At 36.7% G+C, this 20,678-nt stretch overlaps 1 protein-coding gene across 2 annotated transcripts in view; it reads left to right on the top strand.

Moving 5' to 3' along the window:
• ANKRD28 (ankyrin repeat domain 28) overlaps positions 1–20,032 on the top strand; it is a gene marked incomplete at its 5' end in the record, with an annotated part of 113,582 nt that extends 93,550 nt beyond the window's left edge. For both annotated transcript variants that reach the window (XM_081105930.1, XM_081105929.1), the window contains 12 exons: positions 797–871; positions 4,820–5,021; positions 7,072–7,159; positions 7,399–7,516; positions 7,970–8,189; positions 12,247–12,334; positions 12,421–12,504; positions 13,124–13,269; positions 13,557–13,639; positions 14,066–14,148; positions 15,058–15,149; positions 17,894–20,032. In XM_081105930.1, coding sequence (XP_080962056.1) covers positions 797–871; positions 4,820–5,021; positions 7,072–7,159; positions 7,399–7,516; positions 7,970–8,189; positions 12,247–12,334; positions 12,421–12,504; positions 13,124–13,269; positions 13,557–13,639; positions 14,066–14,148; positions 15,058–15,149; positions 17,894–18,180 — 1,566 coding nt within the window. In that variant the 3' untranslated portion in view covers positions 18,181–20,032. The remainder of the gene's footprint in view (positions 1–796; positions 872–4,819; positions 5,022–7,071; positions 7,160–7,398; positions 7,517–7,969; positions 8,190–12,246; positions 12,335–12,420; positions 12,505–13,123; positions 13,270–13,556; positions 13,640–14,065; positions 14,149–15,057; positions 15,150–17,893) is intronic.
• Positions 20,033–20,678: the final 646 nt, after the last annotated feature.

Below are 20,678 nucleotides of genomic sequence, written 5' to 3'. Positions count from 1 at the left end.
AGACACCAATGCCGCCGTCACGCCCCACCATCACGCAGTTCCCCGCCCCACCCCCCCCCCTTTCTTCCCTCGCTGCCATGCTGCCACCACGAGGATGGAAGAGAGAAACCCTTGTGTCGAGGGCTGACTTTCAGTAGATCGCAGTCAGGGAATTGCTCTGCTACGTATGAAACCCTGACTTAGAAGCAGATCTCTATAAATGGTTTAGCACCAGGAGCCTATGAGGGCCAGCCGGCCCCTAGGAGGGGCTGCAGGAGGTTGGCTGTGGGAGTGCACTCACCACCAGGGGCAGCTCTTGCATTTAGTGTCTGCCCCCTGGTGGTCAGTGCATGTCATAGCAACTGGTCGACCAGTCATTCCAGTTGTTTGGCCCTAAAGGTCGCTTAGGCTTTTATATAAATAGACTAGAAGCCCAGCACACGAAATTCATGCATGGGTAGGGTCCCTAGGCCTGGTTGGTGATCAGAGCCAATCGGGGCCTTCTGGCTGCCGGCTGGGCCTTCCTTCATTCCACACCGCCCCCTGGTAGTCAGCGCATGTCATAGCAAGCGATCAGTCTCCCAGTAGAATTCCTGTGGGGACAATTTGCACATTAGGCTTTTATATATATATATATATATATAGAGAGAGAGAGAGAGAGAGAGAGGGGGGGGGGGGTCTGAGATTTTTAAATTTATATTTATGTATAAGTTATACTCTGAAATGGATTTTAACTTGGGGGGAAGGGAGCAGGGATAGCTGCTATAGTATATCTAAAAGTGTCATTTCTGACATTTAAAATGCTTTTCTTTCTCAGTTAATGGAAACCTCCGGAACAGACATGCTGAGTGATTCAGACAATAGAGCAACAATAAGCCCTTTACACTTGGCTGTGAGTAGTATTGCCTGCACAGCCAACTTGATGGCTGGTTTACTGAAAATGCCTCATGTCTGTGCTGACTCAAACTAGTGCCCAGAACTTTTGATCCATGTAATGATGGTCATGGAATTAAAACTTTAAGAACTTCCTTATTTAGAGAACTCTTGAATCTACTTTTATGTTTTATTTTGTTTTGTTTTGAATGTTCTTTGGGTTTCCCCCAAGGCCTAATCTAAGGGAGAGAACATACCTGTGATGTGAATTTAAAACCACACTGTCGTAGTAGAATGGCTCCTAACTTGCTGAACACGTGGTATAAGAGCTATAATTTCTGTGGTGTTTCTGTAACTTTTGCTTACATTGTGAACTTAGGATGCTGACTGGGTATGTGTTCACTGGTCCTTCGATTGCTCGTGCTATAGGATTTAGCCATGTGCTGTCTCTTTTAGTTTGGGATGCCTCTGAAGTTTTCCTCACTAAGAGGAGAAAGGAGAGAGTGTGACAGTTCTTTAAGTCAAATATGGGAATGAATTACCTTAGGAAATTTCAAGCAGAGCCCAATCTAGTTCTTTCAGTGCTGAAGGAAGAATTTAGTTTTGAAACAAACGTGTTACAGTTGAGGGAAGAGTGGGAACTTTGAGAATCAGGAGACTTGGGTCTGTCACCAGGTATATTTGTGAGACCTCTGATTTTAAGTATAGTAAAATGGTTACAGTGGTACTACTTAAGCTAATATGGATCACTCCAGGTTCAGTGATCCATTTAATTTGTTCTTCTCACATAGACTGTTATATTCATCCTGATCTCCTTGCATATGTCTTAGCACTGACATGTGCACGTTGACTTTTCTGCAGTGTCTTTCTCCCCACTTCCTTGCCATGTTCTAAATAAGCTAAGAAGGCATGCTGAAGCTGTCTGCTTCCTTGCCCTTTGGGTCTTTGGAAATATTATCTGCTCTTCAGACTTACATAGTAAATAAGTCATCCAGAGGACAAAGCCAGTGTGGAGAAAATAGCTGTTTTACAGTTGGTGGCAAGAAATGAAGTCTGAGCAGATGACTAGGCAATTCCTCTTGCATCATCGTCATCATTCTTAAAATGATAGCACTGTCATTTCTTGAGCACATATTAGGTGCCAGACTAAGCACTTTGCCACGTCTTGAATAGTTATCTCAAAAACTATAGTTTTTTGTTGTTGTTGTTTTGCTAGTTTTTTATTTTATGGCTAGTGTGAATGGTGCTGCTATGAGCATGTGTGCTAAGTAGTGTTTTAAGCTGGAATGAGAACAATTTTGTAATTTAGTAATTAGACTTAATGAAATGTGGTTATGCCACCACTTCTGCATTTGTATCTACAGTGGGGCCTTGACTTACGAGTTTAATTAGTTCCGAGACCGAGCTCATTAAGGAGCTCGTTAACTCAAATTACTCTGTCAACTCAAAGCAAAAAATCAGCTGAGAGACAGCTGGTATCTCAAAAAACTCGTTAGTCGGGACACTCGTAAGTCAAGGCCCCACTGTATTTCTGGGAGGCTTCAGAAATTACTTGAAGTGGCTTTTTTTTCCTTCCAAACTCTTCTAATCTAGGACAGCTTGACAGTTAAAACACAGTGGCTTGAGGCTTAGTGAAATTGGTCTTGGTTCCTATCTTCACACATACTAGTAAACATACAAGTTTCCAGCCTATACAAGGACATCATGAAGGAAAAAACCCCTGTGGCAAATCGTCATGGCTCCTAGTCATCCTTATTTTCTCTCTTCTTTTCTTATTGTCTTCTGCATAAACCGTGTTTCTCAGAGTCCATTCATTTAGTAGCATAATTTCACTGATCTGGTGAGGAACAAGGTTGGATGTGGTGCTAAGACAGTAAAAGTTCAGTGATTTCCAGTCACTTGAACCTTTGAGAGAGTCAGAAACATCAAAGAGATCAGTAAGGCCTAGAGCAGGGGTGGGCAACCCCTGGCATGCGTGCCAAACATGGCACGCCAGTAACTTTTGCTGGCACGCGAAACCCTCTCTTATAATCTTCCATTTACAATTTTTTTCTTAATACCGACTTTTTTATTTTTCAGATAAGTTCAGTGTAGGTGCATCTTAGATAAATACATAATTTTACATAACATGTTATCTTAAAGACCATACACATGGATTGATGAGAGAGGGGAAGAGCAATTTGTATGCCTCTGCCTTCCTAGATCCAACCAGTGTTTTGGTTTCATCCACATACGCTTGTGAATCTTTGTTCTCAGGATGAATTTTGTTAAGTCTCGTAATAGGAGTAGACTGACAGATGAAAGTAGTAGCTCGTGCATATCTCTGAAGGTCACGAAATATAAACCTGATATAAAATCTCTGTCATCAGTGATGCAGCAGCAAAAGTCCCACTGATAATATCAAACGGAGTCATAAAGTTTTCTATTGGACTATCAGTGTACATGTATACATTAAAAAATTAATGTATTTTTCATCATCATATACTGTGTTTTTGTCGCTCGAATGAATTTTATTATTTCTTCAAGGTTCTTCACATACGTACACCTTAAGAGATATCAAGTAGGCGTAACATGTTCTGAAAAAATTAGGGTTGGCACGCAGAAGAATGTTGAGTCAGAGATTTTGCTGGTTTTGGCATGCACTCACAAAAAGGTTGCCCACCCCTGGCCTAGAGCACCTTTACTCTTTCTGGTACTTCCTGACATTTTCCACAATAAATGGCTTTATAGCCCTTTGATGCAGTGTGGGGCCCTCTCTTAGCTGTGTATCTTTTTTCAGATTAGGAGCAAGTGAGATTTAGCTCAAGTATGGTAGAATTTTATGTTTTTCCATTCCCAGTGAAAAATTCAAAAGTGATAATTTACCCACCTGCTAATCTGTAGGTGTGAATGGCATCAAAAAATAACTTCTGAAAGTCCCTTAACTACAAAGTGGCCGTGTCAGTGAACTAGAGAGAACATTCCTTTGGTGCTAGAACTGTGTCTTGTTACTGCTTTATGTCCTGCTCAGCATCTAGTCCAATGAGAATAATAAATGTTCATTTGACATGTTGGTTTTTTAAATGAATTATCTGGAAAGCGCTTTTATCAGACTGTATAAAAAAGCAGAGCTTCAGTCTGACAAATTTTTAAATCCTGTTACTCTATTGTACTGCTAGACAATGCCTCGCACATGGCAGTCATTCAAGCAGGGTTCAGTCTAAGTATTTTTGTGCTCAAAGAAACGCTTATTTTTGAGATAGGGCATATTATTCCGTAGAGGGAGGAGTCATATTAATTTGAGAAATCAGAAAACTCAAGTACTAGCTTAACTTAGTTGCAGGCTGTCTCTGTAATTTAAGTATAGTGAAGTTTTATCAGGGAGTTAAAAGAAGACTGAACTGTGACTGAAAAATCAGACATTGGAATCTGAATAGACTTAGAATGAAAGTTTTAATTGAATCCATGTCACATATCCATTCAGTGTCTGCCATTAACCAGACATTGTAGACTCATGAAAACATCACATGTCATTTGAATTTTTTTTTATATATTTTATTGATTTTTTACAGAGAAGAAGGGAGAGAGATAGAGAGTTAGAAACATCGATGAGAGAGAAACACTGATCAGCTGCCTCCTGCACATCTCCTATTGGGGATACGCCCACAACCAAGGTACATGCCCCTTGACCGGAATCGAACCTGGGACCTTTCAGTCCGTAGGCCGACGCTCTGTCCACTGAGCCAAACCGGTTTCGGCTGAATTTTTATTATTTGCAGAATACTCATTTCTTAACACTATAGCCTATTTGGTTGTTTAAAAAGTTATAGTTAACTTTCTGAATTCTAAATACTGAAACTTTGGATTAGCTCAAATATAGTAATAATGTGAAGACAAGTTTGCTTGCTTCTTTGTTTTCTAAAGTTTCTGGAAAGTCGGTCTAAATATGTATGTATATATGTATGTATGTATTTATTTTTATTCCTAGGCCTATCATGGTCACCATCAAGCACTGGAAGTGTTGGTACAGTCTTTGTTAGATCTTGATGTGCGGAATAGTAGTGGAAGAACACCCTTAGATCTTGCAGCATTTAAGGGCCATGTTGAATGTGTGGATGTACTCATTAATCAGGGAGCCTCAATCCTAGTAAAAGATTACATTTTGAAGAGGACACCTCTACATGCAGCAGGTCTGTCAATATTATGCATGGTTTTACTTACCACTTTCCATCTAATATTCTTTTCGTTTTCAATTTGACTTTTCTGCTTTGTCTTTCTGTCCCTTTCTCCCACTAGTACTGCCTATTTTTACCATATTCTAAATGGTAAAATCATTGTCTACCTTAGCAATTGGATTTATGTAAGCCTAACCTCTGAAGTACTTTATCAGCAAAACAATGCAATACAGTTTTTACTTTTTAATGGAAGTTATTTTAGATTGATATGTGCTTTTGTTTAACAATTGATAAACATTTTGACTTAGTCTACCAGGGCACTGCATTAAATATCTATGTAGACAGTTGTTAAGCACTTACTTTATGCAAAACTACTCCGTGATGCGATTTTGTAATGTGGTTGTGTGGAAGTGCAAAAGCATGTAACTGTGTCATTGTGATGACTTGTTATGTCTGTGTATCACTAGCACATGCAGATTCACAACTCTACAGGGATTACTACAAGGCAGTATTCATTTTATTTTATTTTTTAAATTCTTCATTAATTTTTAGAGGCAGGGGGAAGAAACATTGATGTGAGAGCAGAACATCGATTCTGCCTCCTTCACACTTTCTACTGGGGATAAAGCCTACAACCTGGGCATGTGCCCTAACTGGGAATCGAACCAGCAACATTTTGGTGCATGGCACAATGCCCAACCAAATGAGCCACACCAGCCAGAGCAAGGCATTTTAAATAACCAAGACTGGTACACTTAAAGAAATCCTAGCCAAGTATTTTTCTCATCCCCGATAGGCCATCTCCATATGATTAAAGTCATTTCACTTAGTTTTTATAGAGTGATCCTTAAGGACGTATTTGAATATTGAAATTTTGCTTCTGGTCTTTTGAGAAACTTGCATTTTAGAAGACCATAGATAAAACTACCTGTTGCTCCAGAGCAGCCTTTCAGAAGCTATCAGATATTCAAGCAGGGCTCAAAGGCAGAAGTTTTAATAATGGATTAAAACTCAATAAATGTATGAATATAAATAGCTAAGAGGTCAAAATGCTATCATTTTCTATAATTCCGAAAAAGAGGGAGACTATATATTTATATCATTCTGCAACTTGAAAAATTATCAGTACATCTCATTTGCAGTTAATTTAAATCTTTCATGGAGTGTTTGCACTCTTAATAGGTAAAGATTGAACCAAGACATTAGCCTGTCCCTCACAGTGTCCTGTACTATGAGTCCCAGCCACTGAAAGAGCTACAGCTATAGGTTACTGTTAATGCCTTTTTTCAGTAAATGGAAGCCTTTGCTCTGTAGATGCCTTTCACATTTGGAGATCTGCTTGTAAGGGAGCACCTTACTCATGAGTCGTGAAAGGACATTGAGTGTTTTTTGTTTTTTCCTGGAGGTGAATTGTAATTCTTTTTAGTGCCAAACTAAAAGGTAGCTCAAGTGACAGTGTTTTGTCTCATAAAATGTCAGGGCTGGTGTCAGCAGTGGTGTCAGAACTCTGAAAGATTCTCTCTTACCCTCTTGCCTTTGCTCTCATGTCGGAGAATGGCAGCTGCTGCTTTACAAGATAACATCTAAAATCAGGAAGGAAGGAGGGCTTTTCATTATCCAGAATAAAAATGTTTCCCAGAAGCCCTCTAGATTTCTTAGCATCTCATTGGTTAGAGCTGGACCGGTACTCACCTTGAAACCAATCACTGGCAAAGGAAAAGAAGTTATTGTGATTGACTTGGTCTAATGATTTCACCCCTTGGCTGGAGGCAGTCCACCCTCCCTGACCACATTGCCACCATAAAAGCACTAAATAAATTGATCATTCTATTAGGGCAGATAATGAGGTATGGTTAAGGCTGTGATTTTTATATGAAGAATTTATATCCTGTTTAATCAACAAAAGCAATAGAGACCTTCTTTGTATCTACAGATATTTTTCTTTCTTGCCTATTACATTCAATAAACTATCCCAAAATTATATCTAGGAAGTGTGCTCTAAGATGGACATTTTCTATTTTATTATTACATATAATTACTGAAATGTTTAATTATCACTTTACAGCAACAAATGGTCATTCAGAATGCTTACGACTACTAATAGGAAATGCAGAACCACAGAATGCTGTAGACATTCAAGATGGAAATGGACAGTAAGTTTTAATAATGTTCAAATTATTTTTAGGATGTTTGTTAATCTTTATGCTTTTGCCCCTATTTTAGTAAGCCTGTCATACTATGTAACTGAGTAACATCAAATATAGTTTTTTAAATTAACCATGCTTTAAAGTTGCATCACGAAAAGGCGCGTTTAGAAAACAGGCGTGTGCGCTGTTTTTCATGGAGTGGAGTCCTAACTGGTAACACTGAACCTGTTCCTATTATTGCTCAGGACTCCTCTGATGCTGTCTGTCCTCAATGGGCACACAGACTGTGTTTACTCACTGCTAAACAAAGGAGCAAACGTAGATGCCAAAGATAAGTGGGGAAGGACAGCATTGCATAGAGGGGTAAGCAAAAATAATCCCATTTCATTTCGAATTGTTTTTATAATCTCATTTTGCCTAAACTGAACTAGGCTGTTTATTTTTCGTCATTAAATTTTTACCAAATAATCTTTACTCTTTTCCTTCAGTATTGTTTTTGAATGCTAATTTATCACAACTATTTTCTTAAACATTTCTATCTTTTTCACCTTGAGACGTCATTATTTTTATTGAATTATAAGTTCCTCTTCCTGTTTTTCATACTATTTAAATCATGATAAAGTTACTGCTTTAACTGACTCTTTAAGTCACTTCCAGTAAAAATACTGAGTTATTCAAAAATGATAAATGCATTGTGAAAGGATATGAGGAATATGGACTTTAAAAATATGAAATGTAAAAATTTTAATTAGCTATAATTGGCATGTAATACCCAACATAATATATTCAACTATATGCAAACAATCTTTCTTTCAGGCAGTTACAGGCCATGAAGAATGTGTAGATGCATTGCTTCAACATGGTGCTAAGTGCTTATTTCGGGATAGTAGAGGGCGGACACCTATCCACTTGTCAGCTGCCTGTGGACACATTGGTGTTCTGGGAGCCCTTTTGCACTCAGCAGCATCTGTGGATGCAAATCCAGCCATAGCCGACAATCATGGATATACAGCACTTCACTGGGCTTGCTATAACGGTTAAGTATACAGATACAAACTTACATTAAATGCCTGTTATGTGCCAAACAGGGACAGCTAACTGTAGCATTTGAGATTCCTGAAAATGACATATTAATAAGGAAGGTTTAAAGTTTAAGATAAGTAGGAAGCCTAGGAACAATCTACTATGTAGTCATAATGTACTCTAGCTCCTCATTGTGTTAAAGCCAAGACAGTAATGGTCAAAGATGTTTTGACATAAGCTATCGCCAAGTTTGAAATTTTTCTGAGACCTTTGCTTCAGGTATTAGCATTTTAAGATACTTTTATAATATTATTTCCAATGTCTTTTATGTAGTATGCTTGTATTTTAATTATGTTCTTTTACTTTGTAAATGTACTTATTTTAGGGAAAAACTGACTAAGGTAGGAGAAAAATGAAAATGCATCACATTCTAAACTGAAATTGTGTATTTTTGTGAGCATATTCTTAACATCCTTACATCAACAATACATGTATGTTCAAAATTTTAAGGGAATAAAATTCTTGCAGATCATAGAAGTAGAACCTTTCATGGTTAACTTAACTTTGATGCATGGTTAGAACAGACTTACCTTTAACTTTCAAGGGGCTAACAGTCTCAGTCCTTTTACAGGCAGGCTAATTAAAGGTTCTCAGAGAAGGATAAAGCAGTTTTTTAAGTTATAGATGTTTAAAATGGAGTTTAGCTTGTGAGTTTTCACTAATTAAAATAATGTAAGTAATGAAGCATATTGAGACGTTAATCTTTTCCTTGTGTAGGGGCATATATTTGACCATCTTAGAAAACACTCAGGTACATTGTGTGCAGTAGGAACATAAATTGTGTCAGAGTTTGGGCTTAGGCAGATGGGGGGGTGAATTTCAGTGTACCGGTAGCATTCAGATTAAAGTTAGCTGTGAGAGTGTATCTACAAAACTATTTCACAGTTCTAACAACTTTTTCTCAAAAGGTAGAGAAAATATAAATTTCCTCTTTATGTAATGTTAACATGATGAAAGAAGAGAAATCTGAATTTTGCAAAATTCTAGTTTGTTTTCATAAGCATCTTCTAGATACAATATTTTGGTTTTCATATTAACAATTCTTGTGTGAGAATTCTATTCTTTTGCTATGAGAAGGTTTTGGTCTCTTCCTGAGGATTGTTCTGTGATGACCATTGATCATCCTTCAATTCTGAGTACTGATGGCACCATAAAAAAACTTAAATAATTAAATGTATTGCTAGTTGAAAAGTTTTGTCAGTTTCATTTTCTACTACCTCCGATCCTTAGCCAGCACAGCCTGGAATCCCATAAAGCCTTTGGGTTTCAACCTCTCTTTTTCCCTTTTCAACCTACTAAAGTTGGTATTTCATGAGTATAGTATAGTAACCAAAGATTAGTCTTAAGTCAAAGAAGTTACTATATTTTGCCATTGAAATTTGATTTGTTTTTATAATGTATCTTGAAGATATTTTACAAGTATAAGGAAAACCAAAACCATAATACGGTAGTAAAACATCCGCAGATGTGAAATTTATTTATTTAAGAAGTCTGAGATAAAACTAGTCTGAAGCAGACGTTTATTGCTTTTTTTTATGTATCAGTGAGAATTAACATTGGAAGAACCACAAAATAAGGTATTTTTCCTCAGATAAAGAACATTTAGTTATAAATAAATTGCTGTAACTGTTTTTTGGGGAGTTGCTATCCATTATAATATGCAGGTCTTTATGCAAAACACTGTTTCCTTAAAGTGAGTTTCTACTCTATCACTACTGAATTTAGACTCTCTGAGCCATCGGTTCTCAACCTGTGGGTCGCGACCCCTGAAAATACATCCTGCATATTAGATATTTACATTACAATTCATAACAGTGGCAAAATTACAGTTATGAAGTAGCAACGAAAATAATTTGATGGTTGGGGGTCACCACAACATGAGGAACTGTATTAAAGGGTCACGGCATTAGGAAGGTTGAGAACCACTGCAAGCACTTGTGTACCAGTATAAGAGAAAATTTTGCATGAACTACTTGCCTGGTTGCCATTTAAAGATCGTAACAGATGTGTCTAATTTCCAGACTGTAGCAAGATTGTAATGATTCTGAATCGAGCTGGAAGACATTAGTGTTAGCTATATGCAATAAGGGACTATAAGACAGCCTAAAATTAATACCATATTTATAGCCAAATGCCTGTTTTGTAATTTGGCATTCTGAGAATAGAGTGTATGAAATGGTTTTACTTTGACTGGTAATTATTGTACAGCTGAAAGAAAATTGGAAGCACTCCCCACTCCAACAGAACAGAAAACATTTTTTCCTTCAAAATTGAAATGGAATGGCAGCAAAGTTTTATAAAAGAACTGGTTATACATACTACACTTTAAAGTTCAGATTTTCAATTTATGTAGTCATTTTAATCACAGAACTTAAGAGAATTTACATTATCTCATTTTCTCTTAAAAATGTATCAATTTTTATGAAACTGAACATCCTCAGAATATCCCTCAGAAATATGAAGAGATCAATTTTATCATTCCTTCGTAAACTAAGGCACAAGTGATGAGTTTTTCAACTTGATATGACCCAGTACTAATGTATTTTAAAATAATAAATATATTGCATATTAATAACATTTTTATGAAAAAAATAACTATTTACCAAAACAAACAACAAAAATTTAGTGAGAAGAGTGGAAAGCTTTTTTAGTGGCTAGTTTAAGAAAAGACTAATTTGGAATCAACCCAGACTTCCCCAGACCAACCTTGAGAACTGGTATACGAGGAAAATAAGACTCTTAAATCAATACTGGACAACTTTCCATGGTTAATGTTTTGTAATGAGTTAACATTTGGAGAGAGAGAATTAGAGTTTCTCAATCTCAGCATTGTTCACATTTTGGGCCAAGTAATTCTTTGTTGTGAGAGACTGTCACATGCAGTGTAAGATATTCAGCCTCCCTGGCTTCTACCACCCTAAATGCCAGTAGCATCCCTTACCCCATCTCCAGGTGTGATAGCCAAATAGATCTCCAGACATGGAGGGGCAAATGGCTCCAGGTGAGGACCATTGGATTAGAGAAAAGAACCAACACAGTTAAAAGTTTCCAAGATCTTTTCGTGGTAAAAATGATTATAGGATAAAGAAAGTTGAGCTGTTTGAGAATGTTAGAGTAATTTAAGAAGAAAAATTTAGTATTACTATGTTAGCCAGATATTAACCAAGGAAATAAAAAGGCGATGGAAGAATATAATTTAGTCCTAAATCAGATACCAGATGACTAATAAAATAAAAGAAGCAACATTTCATTTGCAGCAATTAGTACAGCAATTATGGTAATTTTACTAAAACCCTGGCTTTGAAAATTAGGTTAAGGTTTGGGTTTTTCCTTGTTTCCAAAGTTGCTATTAAGTAAGAAACAAGTTGCAGAACTAAACATCCCATTTATGTAAAAATTAAAAAGGAAGTATGTGTTAGTGTGCATGCAGTTGTATATGCCTAGAGAGTTTCTGGAACTGTTAAGGTAACAGTGGCTACAGTCTATCCCAGTGATGGCGAACCTATGACACACGTGTCAGAGGTGACACGCGAACTAATTTTTTTGGTTGATTTTCTTTGTTAAATGGAATTGAGATATATAAAATAAATATCAAAAATATAAGTCTTTGTTTTACTATGGTTGCAAATATCAAAAAATTTCTATATGTGACACGGCACCAGAGTTAAGTTAGGGTTTTTCAAAATGCTGACACGCCGGGCTAAAAAGGTTCACCATCACTGGTCTAGAGACTGAACTGGAAGAAATCTCCCCCCACAGACAAAATAAATACTTGCTGTGTCAGTAATAAACTCCAATAAAATTATTACAAAAAGCTACTGTACTTAGGTCTTGAGGTTGTACTTTGAATTCCAAAGCTCCTAAAAATGTGATGTTTAACAGATTCAGTGGACTGTTTATTTTTAATCCATGTAAATTTTTTTCTTATTTGTGTGAGGATGTGTGGGTGTATGTGAGCACATTAGTATTTTAGGGAGATTTTAATATCTGATTCTCGCTTATTTATTTAGGTCACGAGACATGTGTAGAACTTCTTTTAGAACAGGACGTTTTCCAGAAGATAGAAGGAAATGCTTTCAGTCCATTGCATTGTGCTGTGTAAGTAAAAACAGAATGAATCAAACGTGGTTTGGCTAAGAAATACACCGTAGCTGTGAGAGTGATCACCTCCTTACCTTACACAGGATAAATGACAACGAAGGTGCTGCTGAAATGCTCATTGATACATTGGGTGCCAGCATTGTGAATGCCACAGATTCAAAAGGAAGGTAGGGATTCAGCTGTGTAGGAAATTGTTTTACTTTCCATAGGAGAAAAAAAAATTTAGTTACAACATTAGCTAAATTATTAAGTTGATTTTTATATTTGCAACTATGAAGTGCTATAAAATCTTAATTATGTTCTCATTGTAAAAGACATTTTTATTATGATTTTTAGCCAGTCTTCTTCTTTTTTTAAAACTTGTAATATGTAAAAATTTCCCCTTTTTTTAAAGAGGTATGTTTGTTACCCAACGAATATTGTTAATAAAGTTGACATCTTTCTATATAGAAATAAAGGCTGGAAGAGAGTCCAACAGTTGTAATAGATGGCAGTATTTGAATCAGGGTTGATTTATTTCAATATATCTTTTAATGATATAACATTATTGTAGCAATTTTATAATGTATTCTTATTTATATTAGTTTGATTAAGGGTATTTTATGTTATCAGAAATATAAATTTTTGTGGCAGAAGTTAGTCCTATTAGTATCTAGGCAATGCTTTTACAGCATAATCTGTAAACCCTTGAAAATTACTTGTCATAAATTAAGGAATTGTTTTTTGTTTTTTTTTAGTATATGGCATGTAGATTTAGTCAAGTCTCTCCACTTCTCTGCATTGCAGAACTCCTCTCCATGCAGCCGCCTTTACAGACCATGTGGAATGTTTACAGCTGTTGCTCAGCCATAATGCTCAAGTCAATTCTGTGGACTCCTCTGGGAAAACACCTCTCATGATGGCTGCAGAAAACGGACAAACAAACACAGTTGGTAAAGAAACTGGTTAAGGCTTTTATTATTCTAAATATTTATATTGTTTATATTGTTAAATTTAACATTTATTTGGAATAAATGTTAGTTGCTGCTGTTAGGGTCTTTGACTTACACAACATCAAGACAATATAGTATGTATGTTTTATATTACAATATTTTTCTTGTACTTACGTTTTTGCTAGCGGTATGTTTTTGCTTTGTATCTTCATTTCTCTACAGTGAGTTAGTAGTGATCTAAGGTATATGTTCATAAACATAAGAATTGATGCAGTTTTTCCTCCTAGAGATGCTGGTTAGCAGTGCTAGTGCAGATCTGACTTTACAAGACAACAGTAAAAATACCGCCCTCCATTTGGCTTGCAGCAAGGTATGTACACATTTTAAGGGTATGTTTTCATTGTTAATATCAACAGTAGCATTTAAAATTTTTCCATTTCACCAAAATTAACAGAGTCAGGGACCAAACCTCTCAAATGATCATTTGCAACAGATTTCTTGAAAAAAAGTACTGACATGTTAGGCACCATGGTGTATGAAAGTCTCCAGTAAGCCAAACAAGTTTTAGAGCACAAGCCTAAACATAATTATTGTCTTTCTTTAACCTTTCTAATCTTAAATATTCTTGTCCTCTCCCCCAACCTCATTCCATCAACACTTTTGGACAAATATTTAAGGTGTTAACCAAGAAAACTCATGGCATATGTATTATATGGACCAGGGTTGGGTGTATTGAGTGAATTAATTTATATTTAATGGTACCCAAATTTTTAAGAGTTATTTTCCATAATTTTAGGGTCATGAAACTAGTGCCTTGTTAATACTGGAAAAGATAACAGATAGAAACCTCATCAATGCAACCAATGCAGCCTTGCAAACGTAAGTATTTTGCGTCTCGTATAAACCTTATTACCTATCATTGTAAATGGGGTATTTTTCTAACATGGGGCCATTGGAATCAGTCACAATCAGCTTATAATTGACAAAACTCATTTCTATAATCATAACAATTAAAAGGTATATTACTGAGAAAGCTTTTGAACTTGAAACTTTATTATTGAAAGTAATGTTTTTTCTTAATTCAATTTTATGGAGGAAATGGAAACCCCCCTAGAATAATACATTATTCAACACCAGCACTAAATGAGGTAAAAAGTTTTATATGTGTGTATAAGCTAAAGAGATTTCAGAAAGAATCAAGTTCTTAATGTGAGCAGTCAGCCTCTAGGTGACTGCTTAGATCTTAACTGGACATCTCCCATTGTCCTCTCCCAATTTCCATTGGCTATTCTACTCTGAGGCTGGGTATAGAGAAAAATCTATGATACTCATTCCCATTCACATAGCAATTAGATCCTTTGAGGGTCCAAAAATTAGTCATGGAATCTGTAAACTATTTTCAAGGCGTATTGGAATTTGTGCTATTGCAATTTATGGTTTTTATTGTATAGTCTATTATACCTGTTTGCCAACCTCATTTCTTAAAGCAACAACTTAAAATGCAATTTAGTTAGTAAAATCTTTTTAAACATTAGTCTTAGAAGGAAACTAACAAAAGGGTTTAGTGAAGACAAGATACTTGCTGACATGACTCAGTGCTGAACTTACGCGTATTTTCAAGGTGCACGGCACATGGGCTCTGCTGTCCCTCACACCCATCTTCATTGCTGCTGGGACTGGTGCCTCAAGTTTATAATGTGTGTGTTGTTTGTGTGCAAGTGTGCGTAGGCATGCACATATATACATGTACAATTTCTCTCCCCTCCCCCACCCCACCTCCACCCCCAGACCTCTGCATGTTGCTGCCCGAAATGGGCTAACAATGGTGGTTCAGGAACTTTTGGGCAAAGGAGCAAGTGTGCTTGCAGTAGATGAAAATGGTAAGTAGATTCTGCATTTTCTTTACTTAACCTATATCTTACTAGGAGCTCTTATCTTTTTTTTATTATTATTTATTGATTTTTCACAGAGAGGATGGGAGAGGGATAGAGAGTTAGAAACATCGATGAGAGAGAAACATCGATCAGCTGCCTCCTGCACACCCCCTACTGGGGATGTGCCCGCAACCAAGGTACATGCCCTTAGCTGGAATCGAACCTGGGACCTTTCAGTCCGCAGGCCAATGCTCTATCCACTGAGCCAAACCGGTTAGGGCAGGAGCTCTTATCTTTTGATAATCCATATTTGAAGTAAACTTGGATATTTTTTATTGGTCAAAGAGGAGAGCTGAAATTAATATTGAATGGTAGTTACTTTGTTGCAGAGGAAATAAGGGCAAGACAAACAAGAAAAGTTCATCTAACAGATTAGCTGAATTTCACATATCCATCTATTAAACCAGAATTAGTGTTTATTAACTTTGGTTTGGTATTACCATCTTTTTTATCTTAGTATTGAAAAAATTTGTTAACATATATTTATCAAGGCTATTACTTCATTGCCAGGTTCTTGATCTTTCATTAACCCCACTACTCCTGCCAGCTACTGCCATATATCTCTGTCCCTCTTTGCAGCAGAATTACTCAAGTAGGCTATCCTCTGTTTCCAATGCTTCTCTTCTTTCATTCTTTCTTAAGTCTCCTCCAGTCAAGATCACCAATGATCCCCACGAGAATCAGTTGTTAGTTCTCATTTAACTTGATGTATCAAGTTTTAACTGGGGATGTGAAAGCTGCAGTCTCGCATAGCAAGTGTCTAATATTTTTCCCAAATAATCTTCATGTTTTCTTTTATGCTGCTCACTGCTAATTGGAAAGTTGGTGCAGATCACTTTAGGACAGGATAAGAGGGAGAGTCATAGTGAGTATCTGTGATTTGATTACAGTTCCCTTATTTAGGTGAACACTCCATTCACACATACTACTTCCTTAAATTCATAACAGGTTAAGGGTTTGTAACTCACTATTTGGGTGGTTAAATTAATTAACCAAATTCACTGGAACTGAAAATTGTTTGTTTTTTATCCTATTTTTTTTTTCATTGAGGTACACTTGACATGCAACATGATATCAATTTCAGGCATATTCTTTCTCTGATAAACTTCCTTCATTTGTCTTTCAGGCCTCCAGACTTTCTTGGTTTTCCTTTCTTGGTTTTCTTGGTATTATTAGATAATAACATATCTAATTATTATTCTTAATTTGTTTTGCAGCCTTTCTCCCTCTCTGCACAACTCTTTAATTTTGGTAGGCTCTAGGACTCAGTGCTTGGTTCTTTTTGCTTTCCCTACCTATATTCACTCCTTCGGTGATCTCATTTAGTCCCTTCGTCCTAAATACTACCTGTGCTGAGAAGTCCTAAATTTATATCTCCAGCCCAGACTTCTCATGATCTCCATATTCACAGATCCCGTGGCCTAATTGACAGTACCACATGGAGGTCTAATAAACAACTAAAACATGACATGTCCATAACTGAACTGCAGATCCTTTCTCTCCTCCCCCTGCTGTCCTGATCTCAGTTGATGACAATTCCCATCCTTATAGTTGCTCGGAGCAATAACCTGGAGTATTCCTTACCTCCTCTCTCTCTCACCCAGTGTACAATCCATCAACAAAGTATGTCCATGCTCACTTTATACTTCTCTACGCCTACCACCCTGGCCTGGATCCTTTTAAAAAATGTTAGAAGATATTCCTCCAAATCTCAGTTTCCTTATATTCCTTATAATGATCTACAAGGCCTTACATGATTGGTTTGCTACTCTGTTCCTCTCTAATCTTATCTCCAGCTCTTCCTTCTCTCTATTCTGCCATGCCAGCCCCTTCTCCCCACGGATGTATAGGGGTCATGATCTTTGTTCTGGCTGTTTCCTCTGCCTGGAACACTCTTCCCTAAGCAGTCTTTGGCTGAATCCTTCACCTGTTTCAGATCTTAGCTCAAATGTCATCTTCTCAATGAAGCCTATCATGACTACCCTATTTGTGCTACACCTGCTGCATACCCCACCACAGCTTTCTCAGTCCTCAGTCTTATTTCCGCAGAGCTTAGCTTCTAACAGCAATTTTCAACTGGCGTGCCCCAAGAATATTTAAAACATGCAATACTTGACTATTTAGTCAGGGGCACTGACCTCTTTTCCCTTAGATTGTCAAATAAAAAAATGACGACAGCCAACACAACAATAGCCATCCAGTGTGAATGAATCAAAATTATAACTATAGTTTCTTGTCAGATCAGCAAAAATATATATTTTTGATGTGCCATAGAATTTTAGTAATTCATTTGTGTGTGCCTTGAGATGAAAAAGGTTGAAAATCACTGTTCTAATGTATCGTTTACTTTTGTAAATGATAGTTTACTTTTTTATGTCAATTGTGTATCTGTCCCAATATCTTCTATGAATTCAGATGGCTGGGATACATTGTGATATCTTGGGGAAATCACCCATCCCTGGGCCTCAGTTTCCTCTTCTGTAATGTAGCCTATAAAGTCTTCTGCCCTAGATTTCTATGACTTTTTTCTACATATTGGTAATTTTTGAATCATTTTAATGAAACCAATTCAGTATAAGGCAAGTAATTGAAAACATATCTAAAGATGAAGGCCTTTAGGCTTATTTCCTTATATTAGCTAAGTGAGTCTTGGGATGTTTAACTTCTTTAAATCTTATCTTTAATTCTAGGCTATACCCCAGCTTTGGCCTGTGCTCCCAATAAGGATGTGGCTGATTGCCTAGCTCTCATTTTGGCCACCATGATGCCTGTCTCATCAAGTAGCCCTTTATCATCCCTGTCATTCAATGCCATTAATCGTTACACCAACACCTCAAAAGCAGTCAGCTTTGAAGCCTTGCCCATCATGAGGAATGAACCTAGCTCCTATTGCAGTTTCAACAACATTAGTGGGGAGCCGGAGTACTTATACGCCGACGTGGACGAGCTCAATGACTCCGATTCAGAGACCTACTGAGAGGCTGAGCCAGTGTCTAAGGCAAGAGTTCTGACACTAACACTTCAAACTGTGCTTTTCAGGAAAAGGGCACTTTCTTATTCACATACAAACTCAACCTAAGAGGAAAGATCGCAGAGTGAGTGAATATAAGAAATGTGACGACATTAGGAAGAAGACTTTTAAAGGCAAGTTTTGCAAAAGGAGCCTAGAGTCTTGAAATAGACTTGACCAGAGGAAAATACTTTGGTGTCAGATTGCTTTGTGGAATTGTTTAATTTGGTTTTGCAGTGCCAGGAATAATTTGGGACACTGTGCACCCTAATCTGCTTACACAAGCAACACTATAATAAAAGAAGAGATAAGGACACTAGATTTAAATGTTATCAATAGAACTACAATTAAATTTAAGGGCAATAAAAGTTTGGTACAGTAGGCATTATGTGCACAGCAATTGCCAAAGGACCAAATAACTTAAAGGCTTTCTAATAGAATGCCATTTGGTGGAAACTGGAATAGGTGAAATGAAACATTATCTAAACCAAACTTTGATATTCTGAAAATGAAGCTGAGATTTGGTTTTAAATGTTGATTTTATTTTATTTTCTTTTTTTAGAGAAAACATCTGAAAGCCTTTGAACCCTGTATAAACCATGAGAGAAAGCAGATGTATTTTTACATTTTTTCTTTTACATAAAATTTTTAAAATTCCAAGTTTTATAATATTAGAATTGAAAACCAGCTGACTGGGTGCAGTCAGGGTGAAAATACTTGTGATGCAGACATGAGATAGATTGGGGTCAAGTTACTGTTGCCCAGTTTTGAATGGTTTAGGTTTTAAATTGAACTATTTTTGTTTGAAAATGTAAAGAATTTCCTAGAAGAAAATTTCAGAAAATCCAAAATTAGGTTATTTTCACCCTATTGCAGCTAAGTGGTCCTGGGGGAGTTTTTGATCTCACTACTTTGGATGGTACACCTTCATCACTTGCTACTTTTGTGCCTCCATGTGGTTCGGGGAGTGTTTGTTGTCATTGTTTAGTGGAGAATCAAATCACTTGTTATTGATACATTAACATCATTAGGTCTCTTAGAAGTCATTTGCATATTGGGCAAGATTTAAAATACTAAAATCCTTAGGTCCTATTCAGATTTGTGGGATAGAAGCAATTGCCTGCCAAATTGGAAAACTGCCTTTCAAATAACAGAGAGAGGGGGGGGAGGAAGAGAGGGCTGACATTTAGGCTTTTAAACAACAATTTACATGGTTCTGCGTTTACTGTAACTGTTGCTTTCCCAGTGAGAATGATTTCACACATGTAGGGGGTCTTACAGGTCTGGGTAAAGTTCCATACATTTTCACAAGATGATACCCAATTTCATTTATCTTTTTTGTATTGTAAAACTGGAAACTTTATGACACTGTAAATTATCAGCTGGTTTTTCTGAATATAAAGTGTGAAAACACAGAACAGTATTTTGATCTATTTGATAATTTTGTGGGGTTTTTGAAGAATTAATGAGCATGTACATAGAAATAGTGACTGCTTGAATACTGTACTTACTTGCACTCTTTCAGTACATCGAGATTCCTGTATATTTTAGAGTATAATAAAACACAGATGTGAGTTGTATTTAATGAATAATGTATTTGTATCTGTGCATATGACCTAAAAATCTATAAAATTTCTAGGGCATTGACTACTAGATTTTAAGCATTTTTTCTAAAATATTTACAGAAATTATAAATGTAATCTTCCATCTTTTCTTTATAATATAAAAAAGTCATAAAGGACCCTTCCTAATTATTAGTGGTAGGAAGGTGAATATGCATTTTAAAGACAGCAGACTACATTTTCTATTGTACCTTTTGAAAAAAGAAAAAAAAACTCAAGAGGATTCTAAAAGTATACATATGTGTGCTTTCTCTTTCCTTTTAGGAATTCTCTTCTGAATTCCCTGAGGGAATTTTCTAGAATCTCAGAATTGAAAGAGACCTGAGGTTCATCCAGTCTAACCTCTTAACAAATGCAGGAGTCCCTTCTCCAAGGGTGATCTTTCCACCTTGAACACTTCCAGTGACTCTACCTCACCTCGCAGTCCATTCAGTTGTTGAGCAGCTCTAACTGTTAGCAAGGTCTTCCTTAGATGGAGCTGAAGCCTCCCTCCCGGTCACTTCTGTAACCTGGGCCGGGTCTGTCCTCCAAGAGAACACAGAACGTTGAAATGCTGATCCTCGTGCCCTCTGCCATGTCTTCTCTCTTTCAGGCTGTTTGACTCACCTGCGCTGATTTCCAGAAGGACTCGTTAGACACGCTGTTAGATTTTCCATATCTGGTGAAATCCAAGGTGTAACTATAAAGTAACAATCTGTTTTTAATTTATCCTCACACCTATCAGAACTTAGATCTTGCATCACTTTGTGTAAATGATGCTATTACTGAAAATATTGGTGAGGTGGTTCTTTGCATTGTTTGTCCACTAGGAAAACTATTTCATTGCTTTGTGATCCCATTTTG

This window comes from Myotis nattereri (assembly GCF_964212035.1).
Source record: "Myotis nattereri genome assembly, chromosome: 14".
Lineage (NCBI taxonomy): Eukaryota > Metazoa > Chordata > Mammalia > Chiroptera > Vespertilionidae > Myotis > Myotis nattereri.
This window is presented reverse-complemented; position numbering and strand designations above follow the sequence as displayed.